At 41.8% G+C, this 26,977-nt stretch overlaps 1 protein-coding gene across 1 annotated transcript; it reads left to right on the plus strand.

Annotated features, from left to right (window-relative positions):
- The first annotated feature begins 43 nt into the window (after positions 1-43).
- Positions 44-25,922, plus strand: PpV (Protein phosphatase V). The gene is made up of 10 exons (XM_070522443.1): positions 44-202; positions 1,640-1,735; positions 6,344-6,409; positions 6,546-6,613; positions 7,976-8,049; positions 12,661-12,740; positions 13,734-13,851; positions 16,113-16,204; positions 23,881-23,938; positions 24,022-25,922. The coding sequence occupies exons 1-10, from the start codon at positions 134-136 to the stop codon at positions 24,210-24,212; spliced, it is 912 nt and encodes a 303-aa protein (XP_070378544.1). The 5' UTR covers positions 44-133; the 3' UTR covers positions 24,213-25,922.
- Positions 25,923-26,977: the final 1,055 nt, after the last annotated feature.

A 26,977-nucleotide genomic window follows, 5' to 3' on the forward strand; every position in this document is an offset into this window, starting at 1 on the left:
TCTTAATAAACGTGTTGCATTATAAAGGAATTTACGAACGTCGTCAAACTAGTGCGGAGCTGCTTTATATGGTTTCCATCGTTCTTGCTGTGGTAAATGTGTGAGACCTGTGACAGTTGCAATTATTTAAGCTATGCTTGATGTTGATAGATGGATAGATATCGCGAAAGAATGCAAGTATTTGCCAGAAAACGATCTAAAGGTGGGCACAATTTTGTAAAAAGCTGGCGCACGTTTGGCGTAGTTGTCAGCTAGCCTCAAAGCGTCATGAATAGGACCTAGTTTTGCCCGGGAATCGATGCTGCGCTGGTTGGGTGGGTGGATGCGAGATATCAGTGGGTGTGATACTCTCTTAACTGCTGTCACCAACCTTTACGAGAGAACACATTGAGCCTGACAACCGACGGCCGTGTGCTAGATCTTGCTGGATGGTAATGAGTGTCGGTATGATTAGCAGACCGTTGGCGTGAACTGACAGCTGCACTTTCTTTTTGCACGACATTGATGTCTGGTAATGGCTGAAATTTTGCTTGGCTTTCACAAGTCGTCACAGCTCTATAATGCTGAGCCTGACTTTTAGGAGAGCTGGGAAGGAACTATGTTTTCGGTCTTATAAGCACACTCTAGCGATGTTGCACACATTACGGTTGTTTTGCGTGAGGCAAGGCGTTCGTTTTACCTTTAAGTCACTCACAAAAGGAAGAAAGAAACGTGCCGCTTAATTGCAATAGTTTAGATGCTTTAATGACGGAAAAATACATGGGCTGAAGCGTTCCCCGTCTTAGCGCACAAGGAAGGCTTCAAACGGGCATACTGTTATTTTCTGTTACCGGGACGTACTCAAATGTACGCGCCTTTTCTGCGCATTTGTGACATAACCGCTAGTTAACAATGTAGGTGCTGCTTCTGTCGCTGCAAGCTGCAGTACATTAAGTTATCGCACGCAGTCATTCAGCCTATAGGAGTATATTAAGTAAGCGTCTCAATGAAAACTTTTTCTGGAACAGTATCGGATATTTCTTGCACGACGATTCATTGCGCTACAATATTGTCATCTATGTGTAGCTGTGGCCCTTGGTTTGGTGTATGTATATGTTGTTACGTATAATCTTTGTTCGGATCTGCATATGTTCTTCGGTAGCATCAAATTACTGTTGTGCATTGTGTTTCGATATTTAGGAACTCCACGAGTCCTACGGAGGAACTTGGACGGCAAAGCGTCTGTGTTCTCAAATTGAAATTTGTTGGATTGTTAGAATTTTGACAAGATGGACAATTAAGCTAGTTGGACTTCTCTCTTGTCCTCCCAACTGGTTTCTGTAGACAGTGTCAGCATGCTCTGCTTCTAGGACTTCATACACTATTGTGATACATTATCATAGGATGTGCTACGCTATCCAAAGAAGCTTTGTGGAAGTCTAGATTTATAAAAGGGAAAGTTGAGATTCACCTTAGGAAACACTGCCTCATAGCACTGTGCACTTGGCCTTAAAGTTTTCCAAACATTTCCCACATGTTCAGTATGAAACCTGCTTTGAAGTGCCTGAACCTTCATATTCTCCAATGGGTTACTTTGGTTTGGGATTTAACTTTTACTGTTCTAATAAAAGTTATGATCATTCACTGCCTACTCTTCCAGAAACTGTGTGGCATTGTTTGCCGGCTGCTGTTGGAAGAATGCAACATTCAACCTGTCTCCACACCTGTCACCGTGTGTGGAGACATTCATGGGCAGGTATGGTGAAAGTTTCATAACGCATGCTTCTGTAGTAATAGATTTTATGAGCACTTCACTGATTTGGTGGTGTCTGTTATAACATATTGCACAGGTTTTCTTAACATATGAGTAGTTCATGAAGAGGTGACCCGCCATGGTAGCTTAGTGGCTATGGCATTGCATTGCTGAGCGCAAGGTCGCAGGTTCGATGCCTGCCGTATTCTGAGGGAGGAGGAATGCAAAAACGTTCGTGTACCGTACATTGGGTGCATGTTAAAAGAGCCCAAAGTGGTAAAAATTAGCTGGGTTTCCCACTACAGTGTGCCTCATAATCATATTGTGATTTTGGCACGTAAAACCCTAGAATTAATTTTATTCATGAGGGGATCACAACACAATATGTTCGCACCGGTATAGCAGTGCCTGTCATTAAACCACTATTATAGGTAAGCACCGCACCTGTATATATGACTTGCACATCAGTAATGCAGAGTCATTCAAGTGTATGCTAGTTATATGCAACACATGTGCTTTAGCCAGTGTACCTGATTTATGGCACGTGGGTGGAGTAACTGCTAAACGTTGGTATAAAGACAGCAGGCCCACCCACATATATTTTGCATGTCTCGTACATGTGTCCCTGGAGGGTGCTTAACGTCAACACATAGTAGGGTCCCTCGGCTATCACTGTACATGTTCTGTGAGGTATGCACATTGTTTAGATAATTTTATTCACCGGAGGTGTGTTTGTTTGACTCACATTCTCATATATTTACTCACCGTGGTGGCTTAGTGGCTACGGCATTGCACTGCTAAGCACAAGGGGGCGGTATCAAACCTTGGCCACAGCGGCAACATTTTGATGGGGCTGAAATGCAAAAACACCTGTGTACCATGCACTGGGTGCACAAGAGTCCCAAGTGGTCAAAATTAATCTGGGCTCTCCCACTACTGTGTGCTTCATAATCAGACCATGGTTTCGGCACCTAAAACCCCTGAATGTGAATTTTTTTTAAACTAATATTTTTGAGATATGCAAAATTTAATGGCAATTTTGCCTTCTTTAATTGAATTCCTGTGTTAAAACGAAGTGTTCTTTTTTAATAATTACCGTAAAAAAAAATGCCTCTTGGCATGTAGTACACTTCTACTACTTCAGCTGGATTAATCTCAGAGGTGAACATTATTAGCAGGACAAATGAAAATGAATATTTGACTAATTATGTATGTTTTGCAAATTAACTTTAAAACTAATTACTTTCTTTACATCACATATTGCTACTTACGTATTGTAGCCAGTGACTTTGAAAGGCATATCCACTTGGAATTGATTCTGTTGATGAAACTAGTTTCGAGATATGTGGTCCCAAAGTTTTGCGATGAAATGTATTGGTATTCCAGCAACTTTTGAGCTTCAATGCATAAAAATGTTTATTAAAGTAAGATCTTGTTAATTAGTTAATTACACATTTCGATTTCCAATGTAAGTGATCTCTGCCTCTTTGAGTAATACAACTCAATAACTAGATTTGTGCTATATGCCACAGGCAATTTTTCAAATTTCTGTAAATGTTAAAACGCCCAACATACAGCACGATCAACACTAATTGACCCATAACCCAAGTCAAATCAATAGTCTAGAATAATCATGCCTTAGCAGGTACTTAAGAGTGATGGTTTGGGCTAGTTGATTTTCCATGAGGCTGTGTGGTACAGTGTTACAGTATCAGGTACAGCTTGAGCACATAGTGTATTTTGTTTAGGTGCTTTATGTATGGTTTGTGGCAGTTCTTTGGTCTGCTTGCAATGTCATCTTAGTTCACCAATCCAAGCAATCGCTCAAAGGGACCAGCACCTGATGTTTAACTTCTTAAGTGTCACTCGTGCCAGTACGCTCTCATGTTTCTGTCCTGCCATGTACTTAAATCAGATAGGAATGTGAAGATCATACCAAGAGAGTATTTGCCATTATCAGTGTAATTTCTTCCTATCTGCATAACCAAAAATAAACCGCTGTGTTTATGTATAAGATCCGAGAAAAAAACCCAGTGCTAGAGGTGTGTCACCTCTGAAAAAACCCGGCAATGAAAGTATTTGAACCTGGCACTGAAAATGTATTTGAATATGCCGCGTAACAGTTGGGCCCGAGCTAAGGCTTCTTCTTAGGTTTTGCGTGGTTTGAGGCTAGTTCAGTGTTCAAAACTAGTCAAAATTATTGACACCCAATGGCTATGACACTGATAAGCAGGGTGGCCAAAGTTTCATTCCTATGTGCGCGGTCGTGGCCGAACGTGAGCAGACTACAGACATCTTCTTCCGGGAGTACGTAATTATTATCGAAATTCAGAAGCAAATTTTCGCTCACTTCAGCCTGTGTATTAAACTGCATCAATAAATACGCAGAGTCACAGTAGGAAGAAGCACACTGATCCAAACACCCTTCTCGATTGGTGTCAGCTATTGGCCAATAGCACCCGTGTAAGGGAACATGCTGTATTACGAAATAAAGTATCCGGAAAAGAGTGAGGAGCAGGCTTCTGTTGAAAAGAGAGCATTTGAGAAGAAAGTGACTTTGCGCTCCACTTGCGAGCTCCACGTACCGCGCACTGCTGCAAAATTTGACTGAGATGTTTACAGCAGGGTATGCTTTCCACAGACTGTTTTTTCACCAAGCCCGAGGGGTGGTTCAGGATTCCTTTAGGAAACTGGCCACCATTGTACAACACATATTAAACCCTTGTTTATTTTTCTTGCTACAAAATTGGGTGCATGTTAGATTTCTACTTAGTTGGATTAACTATGCGCCAATTTGCCCAACATAGTACTCTGCTAAGACACATTTCTACTTTGTTTAGGAGCTTTAGTGATATTTATAAGTCAGCTTTCTACTTTGAACTCGTAGAAAATAGGCATGTTTGATTCGGGGGAGTATTAGTATCGGGCAAATACTGTCATATGAGTCAGCTATGTGTTTTGGCATTTTGTCTGCATTTTAATTGTACCTGCCAGATATTTCAGTTACATTCGTCAGTCCCATCAGGGTTGAATTAATGTAAATCGACTGTATCTGCAGTGTGTAAAAGGTTCTTGCAATAACTGTGGTTACTGTGATTGATCAAGTTTGTCTACACAAGGGCAAAATCTAGGCTTTAAACCAAAATGAGAAACAATTATATGTGTTACAAAAAGATTATGATGCAAGGGAGAAAAGTTGCATACAGTGTGTAGCTCTGTCCACAAAACTGATACATCCATTTGTTACATGCAGTTACGGTTGTATTTGGGATGAGCTTAAAGTGCTACCTAATAATAATCATGCAATGCAATACAGGTGATACTTATTTCACTCTGCATTGGCAGGATCAAGAGGTTGTACTTAGTGAAAATGGTACAGTGTGTGTGTGTATATTCTAGAGTTGAAAAAAATGCATAAGTAAATTAAGCTTAAATGGAAATAACCTTGCCGCTGACACCTTTGCAACTGTGTGAAATGGTGGTGTGCTGTGCGATAACCATACTTATAAAGTCCAAATCTGTGCATGGTTCTGCTGCAGATGGGGCTCATTTATTGCGTAGCATATTGTGCCTTGTCGCTTCACGTATATATATAGTTTCCCTTTGGACTACAAGAAATACTGTTCACAAATATTCCAGGTCACATTTATAATCACTTGTGGGAATTTCACTAGTTTGTTTTGTCTGATATCCAATTTATTCTGAAAAGTTCTATTGCAGCCAGAATTTTATTATTGCATAAAGCTAATCTAAAATTAGATATTGCAAGCGTGCCTGATAGTTAAGAGTTACATAATCTTATATTTGGCATAATTATGTCAATTAAGTTCACTCAGTGTCTAGACCTCCTGCACCATTTTACATTGTGCTGTACCAAAGCCCTCGATTCTCTCGTGCAGAAGGAAGCCCCTGCACCATAGTTCTCGCCTGTGGCTTGGTGCCAGGTAACCTATGCTCCTGCTCTAAATGGGATGCAGCTGAAGGGCACAGTGTCTCTAGTGTTTAACTAGATTAACTCTAAATGTCGGCCAGGGCGATGGTTGATAACACAGCTGGCATTTACAGAGAGTGTGGAAGTGCTTCCTAAACACTTTGGCAGTGTGTCGGCATAGCCAGAGCAGTGTCCGGCAAATCATAAATAGTTGTGGGAACTGCACAGGGATCCAGGTTTTCTAGCTCACTGGATTCGCTGGATTATCCGCTCTGCCATGATGAGCAAGTATAGTCATGGCTCAATGCTTTGGAAGTGTTTAACAATACACTGAAAACATGGACTAAAAACTCGCATTAAAGTTGAAAGGCTGAATTCAGAAAACATGCCACCACACTGATCCATGAAGCTAAATAGATGACATGGCTTTTATCTCAACACTCTATTCAAAAGTGTGTGCAACATGCTGCACCGGCACCTTGGGCTCCACCTGAACTTTTTGAGCACCGGGGCTCCGAACCACACGTGAATCGAGCAATACCTTTATAAGTGGAACACAGTGGTACTTTACACACAAAATTAAAAAAAAAAGTTCTTACTTGATTTTTTTTTTCTGACAAATTTTATTATTTTAATCATATGGCAAATTTGTCTACACGCAGTTATTTCTGTATTTTCAGTTTTACGACCTTGAAGAGTTGTTCCGAACAGGGGGGCAGGTTCCTGAGACAAACTACATATTCTTGGTAAGTTTCTTTCTTTTTCCTTGGGTATTTATTCCATGTGCTTCAAAAATGGGTGGCAGATATTTGTTTTCTTTATAACAGAAGTGGGCTGCTGATATTTGTTATGTTTGTTCAAGTACTGTTTGTGCTCTACCAGGGGGACTTTGTAGACCGAGGCTACTACAGTTTGGAAACATTTACTCGTCTTCTGACCCTCAAGGCTAAGTGAGTTTTTCACATTCTGTTTATTATTGCAGCGGGTTACATTCATTTGTGTGTCTAGCATGTTCATTCCGAGATCTGCAAAGGGTTGCCTGTTGCACGAATTGCTTTCTTGCACACTTTTCTGTGGCAGATGCAGGCTGCTATGTACACTGAAGAGTGATAGAAATGCCAGCGTGAATTTATCCTGCAGTGTGTCTGTGTGGTGAGAGTGCTTTCTCTGGGGATCTTTTCTTGAAATGCCATAAACGCATGATGTCAAAAAACAATAAAATTCACAGAAACAAGCAGTCTGATGTGGCAACACTAATGTGGTCCAGAATATGAAGGGAATGGCATTTCCCAGCTCCTCTCCAATATTGCATCTTAAATATTTGCCTTGCTAAGTATGACTTAGCCTGTCTTTTTAGACAGGCGAAGTCTTTTTTTCCTCACATGAAAAGAAAGAAAAGGTCCCTCATCCATTGGGTATCTTTATTAAGTTTATCAATCGATTACATCCACAGTGACCCTGACAGCAGCAGTGGCGTTAATTCATAACGACAAAACTGTGGAGCTTGTAACAATTCACAAAAGTTTGTTGTGCTCAGATCTGGACTACGTTGAATTACTGAATTTCTGAAACAAAATGTTCATGTCCTGCATTTCAAAACAAGTAGGTCTGGTTGTAAAGGATAACACATGCTGAAGTTGGGTTTTTACCACTGTACTAATGACTCCCCAGAGTCATGTAATTGGTGCGTCTTAGAGGTGCTCTATAGAACTTTAGGCCAAGCTAGATCAGTAGGTTACGCTATAGAAAGAGTGACTGGCAGCCTTTGCCCAGAACAGTCTTGGTATGCCACAAAATGACAGTGAAAGATAAGTGGCTGCACCGTGTTAAAATTTGAGGCAGCTCCGGATGGCTATGATTTTGGCAACATATGATTGAGGGTAGTTGAATAAAAATGTATAAAAAATTATTCCACTGGACTTTACAAATATATGATCCAAGCATCCTATATTATGAAATCTGAAATATTGCACACCAATATCATCAGTGCTGAGGTTTGAAGGCTGTACTTATAAAGAAAAGCTCGGTATAATTGTTTTTCTCTATTGGTGAATATATTTTCACCACACAAACTTGAGGGCTTCCAAAATTAGTCTACCAGCCTACTCACATTTACTCCGTTTCAGTATATCTTTAAGCTGTGACTGAATTTAATAATTGATGCCGTTTTATTCATTTTTTTGTTCCATTTGTTTAGTGTGAGATAAACAATGAGAATTGCTTTTCTGCAGCGATTGGTCACCTCGTTAGGCAATATAAAGCTAGTTGTTGGTGTTTCTGCTAAGGTGTTTCTTGTTGCATTTTAATGCTAGGTGGCCTGACAGGATCACACTTTTGCGTGGGAACCACGAGAGTCGACAGATTACCCAAGTGTATGGATTTTATGGTATGTTTTCATTTTTAACTTTGCTTGTTGCGTAGAAAAGCTGCTGTCGACAAAATTTGAAATAAGAGAACCTGGAACTGCAAAGCATTTGAAATAGTGACCACAGGTTTTGTGGCTGCCTGCTTTGGGTATTGAAGACCTGCTCATCATTTGCAGGGATAATTGTTTCATTGAGCTTGTTAGGAAATTTTCTTATAATTTCGTGGGGGCTGTGATGCAAAACATTTGGTTTTCTTTCGCACGTTTGCTTAGTGAAATGCTCGCAATAAACACATTCAAACAAAGTAAAATTTTTACTCCTAGTGTGGTACTTAGCCGATAAAAGCCTTGTGCTACAGTCATACACTGGTTACCACGAACTGCAACTGGTATGTACAAAAGTCTTTCTATTGGATGTTGTTGCTGTTCAAAACTGTAGCGGATGGCTGAGTTATTCTGGTGTGGGGACAAAGCATTTAGCCACCTGATCATAAAGTCCTTCATTTCACAGCAACACCTGTGTAATGTAGTTGAACGGAGAGCTAAAATTACTTCGTTACAACTGCTTCTCATGTTCATGGCTTACATTGCCCGTTGAGGAGGAGGTGAAGTGGTTAAGGTGAAAGTTGTAAGTTACCACTAGGTAAGCTGAAGCTAACGTGAAAGTCAGCAGCACACCATTGAAGGACCAGGCAAAATTGTTTTCAGCTGGATCTTAATGAGGTGACTGCTTTCTCTAATGCAGCTGTCAAGCTGATCTATTTTCGCTGTTGTCGTGCACGTAGAAGTAGCAATGGAAGACTGTAAGCCACTTATTTTATACAACACTCACCGCTGTGTGCGAGTGGATGATTTGTGCGAGTGGACCGCAACTGCCGTCGTGCGCTTCTCTCCATGAGTCTCCTGTCACCCTTCCATCCCTCCAAACACAAATGGGCAGCACCCATAGCTCTGAACCGTGCCACCTTTCGAAACACGAATGGACCACGCCAACTGCACTGACAACGCTGCTGGCGCTGCTCTCAGATTGCTCGTTGGACCCTCACAGTTGGTTCTTTATTCTATGGCCCTCATTTTTCGCAATTCTGCTAACGAATTAAGTCGCTCGTGCTTGTCTTTGTTTGTTGCATCAAAGTTGTTCCTGGCCACATTGTTTCTCAGCCTTGGTTGTCTTGCCGCCGAAACAGAACATAGCTGATCTGCCTGCTGATCATCAATAATGCACAATGTTGCTGGTGAAAAGAAAGTGCGCTACTATAGATTTGGAAATAAAGTGCTAACTGATGAGGCAATTGTCGTGAACGTGCTTGCATCGGATAGTGACAGTGACGGCCATGACGACAGCGCTGACGCAGTAGGGCAGGCTGCCTCAACATTGTCCCTGCGGGAGGTCCTGTAGATGATTCAGTCACTCAGGGCCTTGTTCTCGCGAGGGACATTCTGCTTCACTACGTGGAGCACCAGGATGCTTTGGAGAAGCATGTCGGCAAGCTTCGCGTAAGGCAAGCAAGACTGACGGACATGCAGTTTTCCCGTGCAAGCCAGTGGGAAGTACGTGGCGACATGCTTGTGGCGATCACGTCCCAGCGTTTCTTCTGGATTTCTCGAGCCAAGATGCTGCTGCGGCAACTTTCCCGAATTTTTAAAAGGCACTTTTTGGGGCCACCAAAGTGACGCCTTGGCGGAGCTTGTATGCCACTTGTTGCCCGTGACCCTTCTCTGCAGTTATAGCAGTGCCATTCTTGAACGGCGACAGCAGTGGCTTGTTAATAACATGTGATCAGAGCAGGCAGGAATCGGAGTTAAACAGTTAAACAAGTCAACGCAATCTACTCGGTGGCTATGGTGTTGGGTTGCTGAGCACGAGGTCGCGGGATCGAATCCTGGCCACGGCGGCTGCATTTCGGTGGGGGCGAAATGCGAAAACACTTGTGTACTTAGATTTAGGTGCACGTTAAAAAACCCCAGCTAGTCGAAATTTCCTGAGTCCTCCACTACGGCGTGCCTCATAATCAGAAAGTGGTTTTGGCACGTAAAATCCAATAATAAAAAAAAAAGAGTCAACACAATCGGAAGCTGGATAGAGGAAGGTGGTGGGTAAGAGAACTGGCCTCCCCACCATTATAGCTTTCTCGGAATAGCTACACCATCCCCCATTTTTATTTGTTTTCATCCCACCTGCTTATAACAATTATTGGTTATAACAATGGAATTTTCATGGCACTTGAATATTGTTATAAGTGGATTCAACTGTAATTGCTTATCAGGTGGGATGTTCATCATATTTATTATTAAAGACTTGCAGTAGATCGGAAGGGATTTTCTTTTTCTGATGGTACTTGGAATACAATGCATATAGGCCTGTCCTACATTTTGATCCCACTACATTGTTATATCTTGTTTTATGTTTGGTTCTATATACAATAGCTGATGCAGCAGTATGGTCATTATCAGTGTGAACTGGATTTTACTGCGACAGCAGTAAAGAGATTGAAACTCGCTTTTTTTCTGTACATCCATTCCATTATACTACAATTGTCATGCTACCCCTTTGCCAGCACCCTTTCAAACAGCATAGAAAAACAAATTTGTGCGCTACTACTACATGCACTAGGGAGCTGGAGTGCATTCACAACTGAGCTATTGCACAACTTTTGCAGTAGGCAGTTAGTGTGTGATTTGTAGTATGTGCAATGTACAGTAGTGTCCATGCATGTATTTCTGAGGCAGCATCTGGAAACACTTGTGCAGCATAGTTGTTACACTATGCAGCAATTGATTGCAGTGTGGTGTTTATGATAGCGGTCACGGTCATTGTTGCATACAGCTGGGGAAGTTCACACAGGGTAGGAGGGGTATTGCACAAGGTTGAGGGCATTGCGGGTAATTAAAGTAATAACTGCAGTCGCAATGAACGAGTTCCGAGGCAGTGAATTGATGAAGTTTGCTGATTTTTTTTTATCAGCATCTCCCTGCCAGGTATTGACATGTAAGGGCATTTTGAATAATACATAACAATGTGAAGCCTTGTGACCTGTGGTGTTAACAAAAACTTGGATAACTTAATTTGTACTTCTGCTCGCTTCACCAGCTCAAGGGCTGACTTGAACACTTTACACATGCGACACAACATGCGACTTAAACTGTGACAAGATCAATAATCTCAACTGCATCTTACTAAAGTGCTTATGGCATTCCTGCAGGATACAGGCTTAAATGAGACTCTGTAAATAACTTTGTGTTAGTGCATTTACAGTAGTGTGTCTGTGTGCGAGTAGGTATGTGTGCTTTTTGTTTTAAAGCCAAGCTTTCTTTGCCTCTTCCTTCAACTTTCCCACTGTTGCTGCTGCTGTGGCTGCTGCTGTCAGGCACACCGCGTCGGGGGGGGGCCACAGTGTGTGCATACATGACAGGAGCGAGTCGGAGAGGAAAGGCAATGCTAGAAACTCGTTTTCGCCTCACTGCATTGAATGTGCAAAATGCCCTCTGGAGCTCCCTGGCTGTCACCACATTAGCCTCTGGACAGCTGTAATTATCCGTGACTCCCCTTAGAAGCATTGCAGAAACTGCAGCGCTTCCCTTTATACTAAGGTGAGAGTCCAGAGAGAACGTAGATAGAACTGTAGGGAGAAGGGAGAAGAGGCAGTTCCCATACAAGGTAGGGGGTTGGGGGTGGGGGGGGGAGGTGACGTAAGAAGGCAAGCAAACCCTACTACTATACGATGGCAGTTGCGAGGAAACGGGATAAGCTTAAGTTCAAGGTAAGGTACAGTACGTTGCTGCTATTTCTGAAAAATAACACCATGCAAACATGTCAAGTGGTCAAACTACGCAGGGCGTGCAGAAACAGAGCCGCATTAATTAAAGCGCACCGCAGGATCCAGGAGACAGTACGGAAGTAATCGACTGTCAAATCAACACTTGTGTGCCCGCCACATTAGCTTTGTAGCTATGGCATTGCTAGAGGCCGTGGATTTAATCCCAACTACGGCAGCCGCATTTCGATGGGGGTGAAATAGAAAACGAACGTGCACTTAGATTTTGGGACACGTTAAGGAACATCATGGTGTCAAAATTAATCCGGAGTCTGCCACTACGGCGTGCCTCATAATCTGAGTGTGGCTTTTGCACGTACAGCCCCATAATCCAATTCCAGTTTAATACATCTGCCACAATGCGATGTGCCATGTGAGGAAATAACAATGTTCAACCCTCTCGGAGGTTATAAAATATGGCGCACAACAATGCCTCAAGCAAACTACTCTCCATGTGTGTTCTGTGTGCTACACAGACAAACAGCAGTGGTGCACGCAAGGTAACGTTTAACATCCACTCACCACTGTCGTGTTAGCCTAAACGTTGAAGAAATTAAGCTTTAGCTGTCAACATCACCGCTAATTATCGTCAATCAAAGCATCCAGCACAGAAAGCTTCGCTTACATCGATTCCCACAGTGCTTGTTATCTGCATAATTTTTATCTCTGCCTTTCTTTCACCCCTTAACATCTTGGAGTAGCAAGCCAGGCCTATCACTGGGTTAATCTGTTCAGATTTAAACTTTCTCTCTGTCTTGGTTGTGACTAATGTTGGGCTAAATATGTTTACAAGATCATTTTTATTTTTATATTGTAGATGAATGCCAAACTAAGTATGGGAATGCAAATGCCTGGAAATACTGCTGCAAAGTGTTTGACCTCCTGACCGTGGCTGCTGTAAGTACCCCATTCATTTTTCTTTAATGTGTATTTTGACCCTTAAAGCTGAGAAACAGTAGTCCGGATGTGTTAGTATATTGTATTGCAAGCTTGGAAGAAATATTCAAGCTATCAAACTGGAAAGGTTTAGGAGTAAGGATCAACGATGAATACCTCAGCAACCTTCAGTTTGCCGATGACATTGTTCTGTTCAGCAACACTGCGGACGAGTTATAACAAATTATTGAGGACCTTAACAGAGAGAGTGTAAGAGTGGGGTTGAAGATTAATATGCTGAAGACAAAGATAATGATGAATAACCAGGCCAGGGAACAAGAATTCAGGATTGCCAGTGAGCCTCTAGAGTATGTGAAGGAGTACGTTTACCTAGGTCAACTAATCACAGGGAACCCTGACCATGAGAAGGATATTCAAAGAAGAATAAAAATAGGTTGGATCGCAGACATTGTGAGCTCCTGACTGGTAGCTTACCGTTATCATTGAAAAGGAAGGTATACAATCATTGCATTTTACTTGTGATGACATATGGGGCAGAGACTTGGAGACTGACAAAGAAACTTGAGAGCAAGTTAAGGACTGCGCAAAGAGCGATGGAACGAAGAATGCTAGGCATAACTTTGAGACAGAAAGAGAGCGGTTTGTATCGGAGAGCAAACAAGTATAGACAACATTCTAATTGACATGAAGAGAAAAAAATGCCGCTGGTCAGGTAATATAATGCATAGAGTAGATAACCATTGGACCATTAGGGTGACAGAATGGGTACCAAGAGAAGGGAAGGGTATAAGAGAAGGGAAGCGCAGTAGAGGACGACAGAAGACTAGGTGGTGCAACGAAATTAGGAAATTTGCGGGTGCTAGTTGGAATCGGCTGGCCCAGGATAGGGGTAATTGGAGATTGTGGGAAGAGGCCTTCGTCCTGCAGTGGACATAAGATAGGCTGCTGCTGCTGCTGGTGATGATGATTGTGAATTTTGAAATTCTGTTTCAGATAATTGACGAGCAAGTACTCTGTGTTCATGGTGGATTGTCACCTCAGATCAAGACACTAGATCAAGTACGAACAATTGAGAGGAATCAGGAGATTCCCCATAAGGGTGCCTTCTGTGATATCCTTTTTACTTCTGTGAAAATGACACTGTATCGTACTTTTATGGAAAAATTTTTAATGATACAATAATTATAAAAATTTGACAGCTGTGATTGCCCAGCTTTAAGAAGTTGTTTTATGGTGGTTTGATAATTGGGGCTCATACAAAAGCTATCCTAATAGTTATTTTGCAATGTGCTTTACATGGAAAAAAAAATGGATGACACAAATGCAGGTACAAAAGTGTAAACTACCAAATGTTTTATGGCAGGAGAGTGTTTTGTAGATGGTGGTAGGTGGGTGCTGTCAAAACGTTTGTGAACATTACAAGTCAAAAAGAGCTTTGAGATGAACTTGGAAAACAAGAAAAAAGAAGCAGGGAAGAAAGCACAAAAATCCCTTATCAAGTTAAGGTAAGAAACGTTGGTTGTCCACATTTTACCTGAGTGTGCATGCTGGACCAATTAGGTTTTTGCCATTAACCCTTTGAGGGCCGGGCATATCAGGCATTTCCACTTACCATGTCTGGGAGGTTTTTCCAATGCGAATCAAATTCAATTTACACTGAAGTAACATGTTATCATACATAGTTGCATTTATTGGCCAAATGTTGCTCAACATTTCACAAAATTTTTTGGTCATATTAGCAAATAAAAAAAGGGTTATGCTAATTGTTAATTTTAATTGGAGTAATTAGCATGTCATAAAAATTAGTGTGTGTTATCTTACCAACAGTGAATCAGAATTTACTAGAAGTTCTTGAATGTAGATATCACTCAAGATCCGCGAAAGCTTTGTGCTCCAGTAAGCTGTGGTTGAACTTGAGACGTTCATCATCTGAGCAACACTGACTTGTAAACTTTCTCATGCCACCCCTCGGATGAAAGTAAAAGCTGCTATGAAATTTTAGTTTAACCAACTTCTGTACATAAATTGTGACTGGCACTAAGGGGTTTCATAATTGTGAATTATCTCTTGAAAGGCAAAAAGAAGTCAACAGAAATTAGCTCTGACTTGGAAAGGGGTGTGCACAGATGCCCGGATAAGATAACTTGTGCTCGTCACCTAAAGGGCACAGGCCATTTTTTGCATATTAGATACAATATAACACCAAAATAAAGCAGTATTCAATCGGGAGAGAAATTTCTTGCTTTGCAGCAAGGAGTGGGTATCACTTGACAGCACTGCCAGAGTACGCAGGCATTAGCTGCAGCTTCTGCAATGTGTTTCGGCAAGCATTCACGCATAATTATCACAGCTCAGAGGCCATTATGGTGAAACTCGGGGCATTCTCGTTGAAAATGTCTGTAGGCTGCTAAAACATTCTACCAGCATTGACATCCCTCAGTCCCTGTACAGGCCGCGTCAGCGAGGGAGCAGTGTGACGGCTCATGACATCATGAATCCCTCTTTTCATCGAGGGCTTGCCCATGTGAATGCCATTTAAAGAGCAGAGCTTTAGGCTTTGTATTGTAATTATGTATGTTTATACCAAGCTTGCACACACACTTGCTTGTTGCAAAAATTAAACACTCTTAAGCAGTTAAAATAATCTTCCTAGAGGTCAGATGTTTGGGCATAAAGTATTTAATTTTAGGTACCTAAGAAATGCAATTGTAATGGGTCTTCAGATTTGAAATTAATGCCCACAGAGAAGTTCCTTCTGTAAGCATGTTGCTCGCTTATAGCATGAGCTGATTTGAGTAAAGCTTTGCAGTTACATTCATGAATTAAACTTAAGAAATTAAGGACACTTCTGTGGAGAATTGTGCAACTACTGTGATGGCCTTCTCGTTGTGCTTTCCTGTCTTCGTGAGCATGGTTTTCTGCCGTCAAACCAGATTGCACACCTGGTTTTTAGCTTTCAAGTGTCTAGCAAAAATTTCAGCCATACAATGGATGTGATAATGTTCACTGGCACAGCAATGTGACTTGAGTCAAACTGAAAGCAGTCTGTTTTCAGCATCGTAGAAGCTAGCTTGCTGTCTAGGATAGGCATAATTTGGTGTGGAGCAGCTACTTAAGCTTGGATGGTCTCTGTGATAACTACTTCGACTGGTAAATGCTTATTTATTACACTAGACAGAATCATTTTTCAAGGAACAAAAATGAACTGCATAAAAAAATCAAGCAGGCCATTTGCATTAGATGTGTGTTATGTTCCATCCAATATTACAAAGAATGTGCATTAACTCCCAAGTCATGTATCAAGTGTTTTTGGAGTAGTGTACAGTAAACTTTCAAGCTTTGCAAGCCGTTGCAATCCTTATCTGCACATACATCTTGTTTGGTCTGACCCTGAAGACGTGGACACATGGTCAGTAAGTCCACGGGGGGCTGGCTGGCTTTTTGGTGCCAAGGTTACCCATGAGGTAAGAGTTGTTTGTGTGCAATAGATGTCAAATAACCTCTTTGTACCATAGTATGGAGGAGTGCACGACTACTTTTGAAGCTACAAATTGTCTATTTGTGAAGTTTTGAGAACACAAAGCTGCTTTCTCTACATGGTGTCCAAATGTCTGTGGCTTCCAGAAAAGCTTGTATTGGAAACATGTTGCCGTGCCACATATTTTCACAAATGATGCTTTTCAGAGTGCAGTGGCAACAATTTTTACCGCCTTGTGGGCTCAAGATAGCTTTCTGTAACAGAGAGAAGCACAGTCCACATGCCAGTGCGTATTTTGTAAACAGCTGCTTCAAGCGTGCAGTTATTCATAAGCATTGCCATTGCAATCAGGAGCACAGCATTCAAAGGCTTTGGACAAGTGGACTGTACTTTGTTGAGTCTTCCTTAATATCATTGTTAAAGGAACAATTAAGGGACGCAGTAACTCTATTAAACATTATTAGCTTATCTTTCATGAACCCTTCAGTGTTAATGTGATCGATAGTATAATTAGTGGCCAAGAAAGAAGGTACTAATCACAATTAAATGCCAAACTCACCTTTCTCAGTTTGCTGTGTGTGTAAGGCATGGTGGAATTGTCACAATTTTTATGACCTCTAAAGTTATACATCTGTTGAAGTGTTTGTGGACAACACACTCTTAGTCACTGGCACTGGTGTCCGGAGCCAAAAAATGTAATGAAAGCTGCACACTGTTCTGCATTAGTATTTCAAATGCTACAGCTGTCTATGACCAGGCATCATGCTTGGTCATCAGCATTCAGAGTGGCAACTCAAAACGTCTTGAAATCTTCTGCCTTCATGCTTCTTATGTTATCGTACTCGTTTTGATTGAACCCCTTTCTTCTCCTGACTGTAATATTTCTACAACCTGCCACATAACAAAAGCTGACACTAGTTTTCCTCTCTTACCTTGTGTGCTTATGTTTTAGAATAGGGGCCCAAATGAGTTTTGTGCGTGCAGGAATGAAATATGCATAAAGGGGGACACAGTGCTAGACTTGCCGAAAGTCTTGCTTTTGGCGCACTGCTTGGTTTTAAGAAACAAGCTTGTGTCACAGTGGAAAAATAAAAATTATAAATTTCATACGTACTAAGTGCTTTGTGAATATAATTTATGAGCATGGTAATATAAATAAATATATCAGCCTGCTCAATGCTTAGCATTAAACACTGATTCATTTTTGTCCTTTCACCTAGCAACAGTTAAAGCCTCCCACTTTAGGCGTGTCAGCTCTAAAAATTGACAAACACTCTAAGAAATGGCAATTATTTATCATTCAGTCTGTTATTGATATGAGGGGAGAGAAAGTGATGGCCTGTATCATTTGTTGCTTGCAACCGTTCAGATTGTTCAGGAGTTGTAGCAGTTGGTGTGGTGCCAGAGCTGTTGCTTTGCCATGCACTGCCATGTTGATGCAAAGCTTTTGAGACAAAATTCTGAATTTGAACTAGTTGGTTAGGCATTGTATTTACAGGGAAAAGTGCTAAGCATGGGACAAGCAAGCGGCAATCCGTGTCTTAAATTTTCTGCTGTTCTTGCAGCCTACATCGGTGTAATATTTTGCAGACACAATCATCACTGCATGATCAATGCAGTGCACTCAATGCTCAAACCTGGTGAGGGGCGACCCTTTAATGAAATTTTTGGTCGAGTACACTGGGAACAATGACACAAAGTATTTTATCACATACTTTGGGAATGAGTATCTTGAAACTGGTGTCATCCTCAGACCCGCCGTGGTTGCTTAGTGGCTATGGTGTTGGGCTGCTAACGCAAGGTCGCAGGATAAAATCTTGGCCACGGCGGCCACATTTTAAGGAGGGCGAAATGTGAAAGCACCCATGTACTTATACTTAAGTGCACGTTAAACAACCTCAACTAGTCCAAATTATTCCGGAGTTCCCCTCTACGACATGCCTTATAATCAGATTGTGGTTTTGGCAAGTAAAACCCCATAATTTAATTTTTAGGTGTCATCATCAGGATTCGTTCTAAGTATTTATGACGCATATTCATCAGCTACGTACAGTTTGTAAATTGCAATATGTGTTATAAAGAATTGTTCAAAAGTTCTTTAGCAAAATGTTCGTAATTATTTTTGATTATGCAGTTAGATTTCTCGTGCAAATAATGTCTGCTTTTTAGACTAATCCAGCTCAATAAGCAGAATTGGGCAGCATGCCACAACCGACTGTAAAAAATTATATTAGCAATATAAATGAACATCTAGTGTGTGTATGTGTGTGTGGCACACATTCTCTCTCATACACACACCAGGTGCTTTCTTTATGGGATACTCATTAAATAAATATGCGTATCTAGACCCCTCCCATTTTTGCACATAGACTTACATGGCTGAGCAGAAATTAACAAGAAAGATTTCAATAATTACGTAGAATGACAACTTTTTAATTACTAAATTCAGGGCACATGTTGTAGCTGTGAAATTGAAGCTGAGGATTAGTAAAGTCATGTCTGCTCAACAATCATAAGACTTGCACCACTTTTGAGCTAGTTGCTCCCAAAATCTGCCAAGCAATGCTGTGGCATTCCATTTAAGATTGTCCCAAATAAAGGCATGATTTTGGCCAACTGAACTAGAATGTTGATGTATTTCATATATACTGTACTATATTAGGAGTAGTGGGCTGTGGGAAGGCTCCGCAGTGAAGCAGTTTTCCCAGAAACGTACAGGTGGCGCTGCTGCGCCTTTCTCCTCTACACTTCATGCATGCACATCGGATGTCTCCTCGCCTGGCTGGAAAAACGAGTTTCAATATGATCTACCGCATTCTCTAATATACAGAAGAGGGGTAAAGAGGGAAAGAAACCGAGTTGCTTTGTTTTCTTGTCTTGTTCTTTTTTTCTTGTGAGGACACAAGTTCAATGAGTTCCATTGGTACAGGAGAGTCCAAGCACGTGCCGGTGGCATAATTGGCTTATCGGAACCTGCACCAAAAAGAAAGCATTCAGTGTACACACAGGTTTAGTTCTGCAGAGAGCGCTTTATTTGCACATAAAAAAATGGGCTGCAATCCACACTGTAAAGGTGGTTCGACAGTGCAGCTGTAAACGACAACTAGAACAATTACCCATTGTGACGCAAGTTGAAATTATTCACGCGGCGACATTCACATGCACTTTACCTAGTTATTACGTTTCAACGGCCTGCGACTTAATTGGCTTGTGTCGCTACTTTGTGCACCTACAAAGAGTGAGCCAGAGAGAAGAGAAATTCGCCGCACCTCGTATGCATGCTGCTCGTCCATTATTCGTGTGTGTCACAACACAAATCAGTTGCTAGGCGGGTTCTTCTTGCATGTATAAAAGTGTAGTTACGTCACTCCCTGCTTTGTATACAACAGTCAAGCTGCTGTCGCCACGACAGCGAACCCAGCGGTAATCTTTACTGGGAAACGTATGCACGGAGCGCTACGTGATTCGCGTTGCACGTAGGCGTAGGAGTGTCTTATCATCAATAATGCACGTGGTTCGGATGCTTGTTTTAAGCTTGTTCTTATTGAAACACATGCTGTTCTGTATGTTGCATGCGTGATTCCAGAGAATGTATGCAGTGTTCGCTTCCCTGTGGTAAGTGCTTGTAGCCTCTGCCTTACAGAGGTATGAGCCATAGATGATGATAGTTTTCTGTCGACGTTACGCCACAAAGAAATCCCAGGATCCTAGCTATAGACAACTTTGCTGTAAAACAGGACGAAAAGACTCATGCAGCGCCTGTTTCGATTTTTCCATGGTGTGTGAAAGTGGTTCTGATATTAACATACGGCAAACATACGTTCGGCAGACATGCACTGTCGCCTTGTGTTCTTCCAGAGTTCATGAAGACAGTCTTTTCGATCGTGACAGCCGTCGATTGAGACACATTCCATAAGTCAAATGGCATGTACTGCACGTCGATTGCCGGCCTATCCGTTTGAAGCAAGGTTTCTTAGAAGAGCCACACACTGCAGGTTTTGTGCACACCTCTTTCACGTGCTGGCACCTTCGACAGGTACTTGGGAACATTGGATGGTCAGTACTGCGTCCAGTGAAAACGAGGTGAAAACATGGTATCCACACTGCCTTTCCATCAATGACGTGAACATAGTCTCGAAATACGTACTTTTCTTCGAACTGTAGCTCACGCACAGCTCCAGGGGCTTATTAGCATGGTGAATGTTCCGATTGCAAACACAGTGTCTTTCGTCGTCCTTGGGGACATTAAACAACTTCGGCATATTCTTCACGCTGCTATACCCACTTATGCAACTGGGAGCGAAGCAGTAGTTCTTCCGACGAGCCTTCGTCATGTCACCTCATCAGTCAGAGAAAAAACTGCACATGAAATAACAAACGTGTGCACAAAACACAGAGCAACACAAATACATGGACGAGTGCAGGTGACGGCCAGCGCGCGAGTGCAGCGGTGGCACGGTGGACCCCAGGTGAAAGGCTCCATAGTGCCGCCTCGTGGCCGCAAAGATTTTCCGGATTTTCTGCTTCACGCGCGTGCATTGCCCGTGCCACCCGCTCGACCCACTACCCCGACTCTAGTACAGTATAATTTCGTAGCACGTTTTAAGGCTGGATATCTCATAAGTGGTGTTAGACTTGCAATTTCGGCTAGACAAGCATAACTTCAAAACTCAGGGTGTCTACCAACCAGGAAAACCGTGATTTTCAGGGATTTTGAATAGTCTGGAAATACTCAGGGAAAACTCGGGGAATTTGTGCTTCTATCAGGGAAAATTAGCTCTAATTTTATTGAAAGGGGATGAAAGTCGCGGTAATGCTGGTTCGCGTAACAGAGAAGGATTGTAACGATAGGTCTTTTGACGCCGTGTCGTTGGCTGGAGGAGTTGCCAGTGTACAGTCAACGACCGACTTTCCGGACGCCCGATAATTCGCACGGCTTTGCTGCACCATAGAGTCAATGTATAAGAATGTCTGAAATTTCGGACACAAGAACCCTTCGCCGTTCGATTTTCCAGACTTTTTGATGTGACCGCAGGTCTGGAACGGCATTAATCAAAGCCACCACTGCTGCTGTTTTTATTACCCCGCTGCCGTGCTAAACGCTCGGCCTAGCAGCTTCAACGTTCGCTAGTAAGCTTCTTGCCGTTCGGCGCCTTCTTTTCAATTGAAAGAATTCACTGCTGTAAGGAATGGCACCGACTCCGTCTTTGTAGCCCACGCAATTGGCTTAGAAGCCCAGAAAGCATGGCGCACTGCATAATGCTGGTTCCCGAAAGTCAGCTTCGCCTCTATGCAGAAATGTTACGCAGTGAAGCTTACGGAACATTATTGCGGTGAAGCATAAGCGTGGGAAGGGGCAATTGTCACGGGACGCAGTATCCATTCCTTAATTATATGCGCGTCCACCCGGCATCTCCTGTCACAGTACAAGCACCGATGTGCCGAATAAGTGTACTGGTAGGCCTTTTCGGATGTGCCTGTGGCGATTTGAGTCCTGAACGGCAGTAAAAGACGTGCGTTCATTTTTTTTTAAGTGCCCGATTTTACGGACGTTAGTGAGTCCGAAAAATGGGATGTTGACTGTACAACTGACGAAGAGAATGCTTCAAATGGTCCGTGGGGCGAACGCGCGGTGGAAGGAGGATGAGAACAGAAAGGACCTATGCATTAAAGAATGAACGGGAAAGGAAGCGTGCTGCCGCTTCTTTCAAGGAGCTTGAGCTTAAAAAAACAGTGTTGGCTGACGCCGAGATGCAGGTGTCCCTCATCCAAATCAAAATAAACTCTTTAAAGCAGTGAAACGCAACACTGAGGCATTGTGCATAGGCTGAGTATGTCAGGACATTTGAGGTTGACACATCAGCTGCCGAGAGAGAATCTCACTTGTGACAAAGTTCGGGCCTCTTACCAATGAGCTTGCTATCAGTTGATAAAAATAGCTCATATCCCCTTTAGTTACGGCATCCACATTTGTGGACATGACCTACTTTTGCCATTTCTGTGCAGTGGTAGCAAGGAATGGCAAGAAGCAGTGGTAGCAAGAAGCTTAGGCCAAATTGAACATTCTGATAACCTAAATTACTTCCATTTTGCTTCTGAGTGATATGTATCAATACAGAGTACCGCTTTGGTGGAGGCACTACCATATTTTATGTGATGCTTGACTCAGGTGGGGCACGTCGTTATCAACCTTGGAATGTGTGTGTGTGTGTGTGTGTGTGTGTGTGTGTATATATATATATATATATATATATATATATATATATATATATATATATATATATAATACTTGAAATGCTTGAGGCCAATAAATAACTTGTGCATGTAAATCGAGTGGGGGATTTAATCCTTTTTATGAAGGAACATAGCATGACTGACTTTACAATATTCAAGAATTTAGTTACTCTGTAATTAGAATGACTCATCATAAAATGCTCAAAGAGTCATTCTACCACCTTGATTTCCTCTCAGTGGAGTCTCAAGCACCACCTATGTTTCACACATGTATCGACAGTCGATCATAATTTGTGACTGAAGGGGATATTCGAAAACAATTGTTTTTGTATGCATCTCCTTTATATTCGTATTTGAGTATGTTCGACTTGATTTGCAATTACTTTTACCATTTTTTTCAAAGATATTTTATTCGCTGTGCATTTTACTAACCCTTCCCTTCTGATTTCATTTTGAATAAAATAAATGCTACTGTTTACTGTTCAAACTAAATTAAGTTTTTTAAAAAAATTTTTTAGCATGCTTACTAGAGTGACAGCATCGGGCAACATGGTGTCATCCTGTCTTGACATAAAAAAAAATTCTGTATCACTCTGGGAGTTTTGCAAAGGCACTCGGGGAAAACCTGGAAAACTCTGGGAATTTGGTAATGTCAACTTGATAGACACCCTGAAAACTGCTCAGCCTCAATTTTGCAATTAAAACATGCTATGGAAAAAGTTTGACACTTTCGGAAAACTCTGCCTTTTGGAAAGACAGAAATGCAATATCCGGAAGTCTTAAGAAGGAGCCATATTATGACAATTGTTTTCTTGGCACTCATCATCCCCCAAATACTTGAGATTCTGCGCTTTGGTTAATTGTACAATTTTGTGACAAATTTAAATGTCAAGCTTAGTCAGTGATACATTTTAAATTTCTAAAGGGCTTGAAAATTTCTGTAAGTATTCTTGATGTGGGTAAAAAAGGGTTAATAATACATACTTTTATGTTTTTAGTCTTCGGGCCAGTTGATGTGCTAGAAAGTGTTCTTTTGGGATACACTTGCATACTCGGTGCTAGATAAGGTTTGTTAGCTTATTACAACTCGGAATTCGGGATGCAGTGGCTTAGAGATGTGCTTGTGACATATCAGTACAGCCTTTGCCAAAAGAAACAAAGCCATTGTCCACACGACAGCTGCAGATTTGGGGACATCAGGTTGGCCTCCTGTTGCACCAGAACTGCTTAAAAGCTCTGAAGAGAAGTCTTAACATTCGTGCTTGCTCTGCAGATCCTTATACCGCCAGGAGTACCATGGGTGCAACACAGTGCAGCCAGGAGTCGGCAGCATAGTCTCGTTTCTGATGTTATAGGCTGTACATGTATTGCTTATTGGCAGCACTGTTTTGACCTTGTGTCTTCTACAATGCTTGTCATTTGTTTCAGTTCATGCACCTCAACAACTTGAAGCTGATATGCAGGGCACATCAGCTAGTGCATGAAGGTGAGCACCCAGTTGTTTAGTTTTGTTGATGTTGCTTTGTTTGCTGTATTTTGAACTGATAGGTGCTTACTTTTTGGTTTCAGGCTACAAGTACATGTTTGACGACAAGCTTGTGACAGTTTGGTCAGCACCGAACTACTGTTACCGATGTGGTAACATTGCTGCTGTTTTGGCCTTCACGGACGTTAACACTCGAACCGCAAAGTTATACCATGCAGTGCCAGACTCAGAGCGTGTGATACCACCCCGGAACACAACACCATACTTCTTGTAGCACGGCTTGTGATTTTGCACCTTTCTGTTTGGTCGTTGATGTACTGTGCAACATGCTGTGCTTATCCATAGGCAACCTGTGAAGCAGTGAGACGTCCAGTAAATGGGAGGGCAGTTCTGCATCAATTCAGAGGAATGGACTATTTGTCCTGTTACCTGCCCTAAATGGACCTTGCCAGAGAGCTTGGAGATAATTTTTTTTTTATTCTTCAGTATTTGTTTACACAAAAGTCATTTTTTAAGTGGCAATGCACGTGTAAATCATCACATTTTGTGACTTTGTCACAAGAGGTTTGTGGCTGTGCTAATCGAAGTAACCATAGGGTGAGGCATGTTCATTTTATGCAATTTGGCATGTTTGAGTGTAATGAAGGTTGAGTTTGGCCATTCCTATGTGATTATGTGTTTGGAAGCCCTGTTGCTATGGTTGAGCAACACACATATCGCATTGATTGGTTTTTGTCTTATGCTGTGGTCGACTTTGTGGTGCCCATTTCACTTTATATTTTAGTAGTCAGCACGTGTGCTAACGTATTCATACTAGGGGGACGCAGAGTAAAGAATCAATTTTTTTTTCTTGGCTGTCCTAAAGATTTAGTTTGTGTATTCTGATCCCAGAACACTTTTTGTTGGGATCTGGCTGCACAAACAGAACATAAGTTTGCATCAGCGTTGTTGCAAAATATTGTAGGTGTGCTTTACACAAGCTTACTGTTTTGAAAATAGGTGAAGACATAGTTTGTGTATTTAAGATTGTCTACAGTATAGCTGTTTTGCTTGTGAAAAAAAAATGTAAAGATATGACAGACCGTACGCTGATTTTTGTCATGCCCACTATTTTTATGTGAATATATTGAAGCCTGGCTGCAAGGACTGGCAACATTGCTCATTACTTAAAACGTCACTTAGGACAGTTTGCCAGATTCTCGTGCAAATTTTAGACTTGTTTGCTTCTTGAGCAGTGTTGCTCACTCTAGACATCCTTTTGATGGCGTGAAAGCCCGAATGAGCAGCATGTTTACAAGTGGCATTTCGTTAGTCCTTGGTTTAGGTGCAAAGTAGTACAATAAATAGCTGTTTCAAGCACTGGTTTCTTGTTTGATAGTTAAAAATTGTGGTTTGTTTGTTGACCATTATTGCATTGGTAAAATATTTCTGTGCAACTGGTGCATGTGGACATTTATTGGAGCATCAAAAAGCTGCAGGCGCTGCAAACAGATAGTGAATCGCCTTCATTCAAAGGTGTCCTGCAATGCACATAACCCCTTAAAATACGTGGGACACATGTGTCCCCGATTATGAAACACGTCTTGATAAATACATTCTGCCCCTAAAAACCTGCTGGTGGAAATTGGCAGAGCTAGTGAGCTTCTGTTATTGAAATATTTTATTTTGGTTAGGAACACTAACAAAACGCTGACGAAGCTGTGGAGTCTTGCAAAAAGGGGCTCTTCACCGCTGACGAATTCAGCTTTTTCTAATCGCTAAAGCAAGATATGTGAAATATAGAGTGCAGTGTTCAAAAGATTTTAACAAACCAAGCTTCTGAAATGGGTATAAATACATTTTTTTTTAGAGAAAGGGGCATTGGGACGTGTGTCCCGATGTACCATGACAGAATTCTGGATGTCATTTGGTGGCGCTCGCTTGAGTGTGACATTCTTATGATTTAATAGCCACTTGAATAAATTTGTATATTTTGTGCCTTTAAGTGTGGCCGGTTTCATTCCTGATGTTCTTATTTACCAAAACATTGGCTGGAAAACAACGCAAATTCCTCGTATCGGAAGAATAGATGATATAAGATTTTACTTGATGACAGCAACGTTTGATCTGCTTCAGAGTTTGACGAAGATTGCAATTCTTAGATGTTAACAATGTCGATGCAGAAATTAAAGCACAACACCCAGAGAAGCCAGAATGTTCAAAGCTCCTGAAAAAAAAAAAAACACCCCAAAATCTTGCCATTTTTGTGCCCAAAAGCTATGTGTGCAGTTAAAGGGTCATGGAATGGGAGAAGACTTGCAAAACTGAGCTATGCACAGCTGATTCTGGCGTGCAACATGGGAAAATAAAATGCATTCCACAGTACGAACAAGTGGAGGATCTCGTGCCAATAGAAATATCTTCTGTTATAAAGTCGGACAGCTTGGTAATTCTTGTAAAAGAAAGCACTCTGTATGCTAAGCAAAACGAGAATGATTTCATAATGTCAGCAGAAAAAATGGGCTTTTTAGCTCTCAACCTCGCGACAAGCTATCGCATCCGTCCAACTTGAAGGTAACCTACGAAGTGACCTGAAAGTCAAAAAGTACTAGGTCTGAGTATTCTTTGACTTCCTAGACATTGGAGTAAACAATGCCGACATTATGTGCGTTAAAGTGCAAGCTACCAAGTCCACTATGCCCTCTCTTGCCTCGCTGCAGCTTTGCCAAGCATTTGCATGGATCTGTGTTCACAATTTTTGGAGGCGACAGCAGACCACCAATCTTGGGCCGATACGCAAGTGCATAAAAGAGAGTGCAAGGCAAGAAGCTCCTGCTTGAAAGAGGTGTGCAAATTGTGCCAAGTCAAAAGCTTGAAAACAGCACATTCACCTGCTGGAACATTTACTATGTTCACTTGTGCTTCCTTGCCACAAGAAATTGTTTGATGGAGTTTCACAGTGGAATTGGCTAATACCCGTGTCACACGGGCAACTCGGATCTCCTTCAAACTTCCTTCCCTTAAAGGACCGCAAGGGAGTTTCACCTCAAAGGAGTTGGC

This window comes from Dermacentor albipictus, chromosome 1 (genome assembly GCF_038994185.2).
Source record: "Dermacentor albipictus isolate Rhodes 1998 colony chromosome 1, USDA_Dalb.pri_finalv2, whole genome shotgun sequence".
NCBI lineage: Eukaryota > Metazoa > Arthropoda > Arachnida > Ixodida > Ixodidae > Dermacentor > Dermacentor albipictus.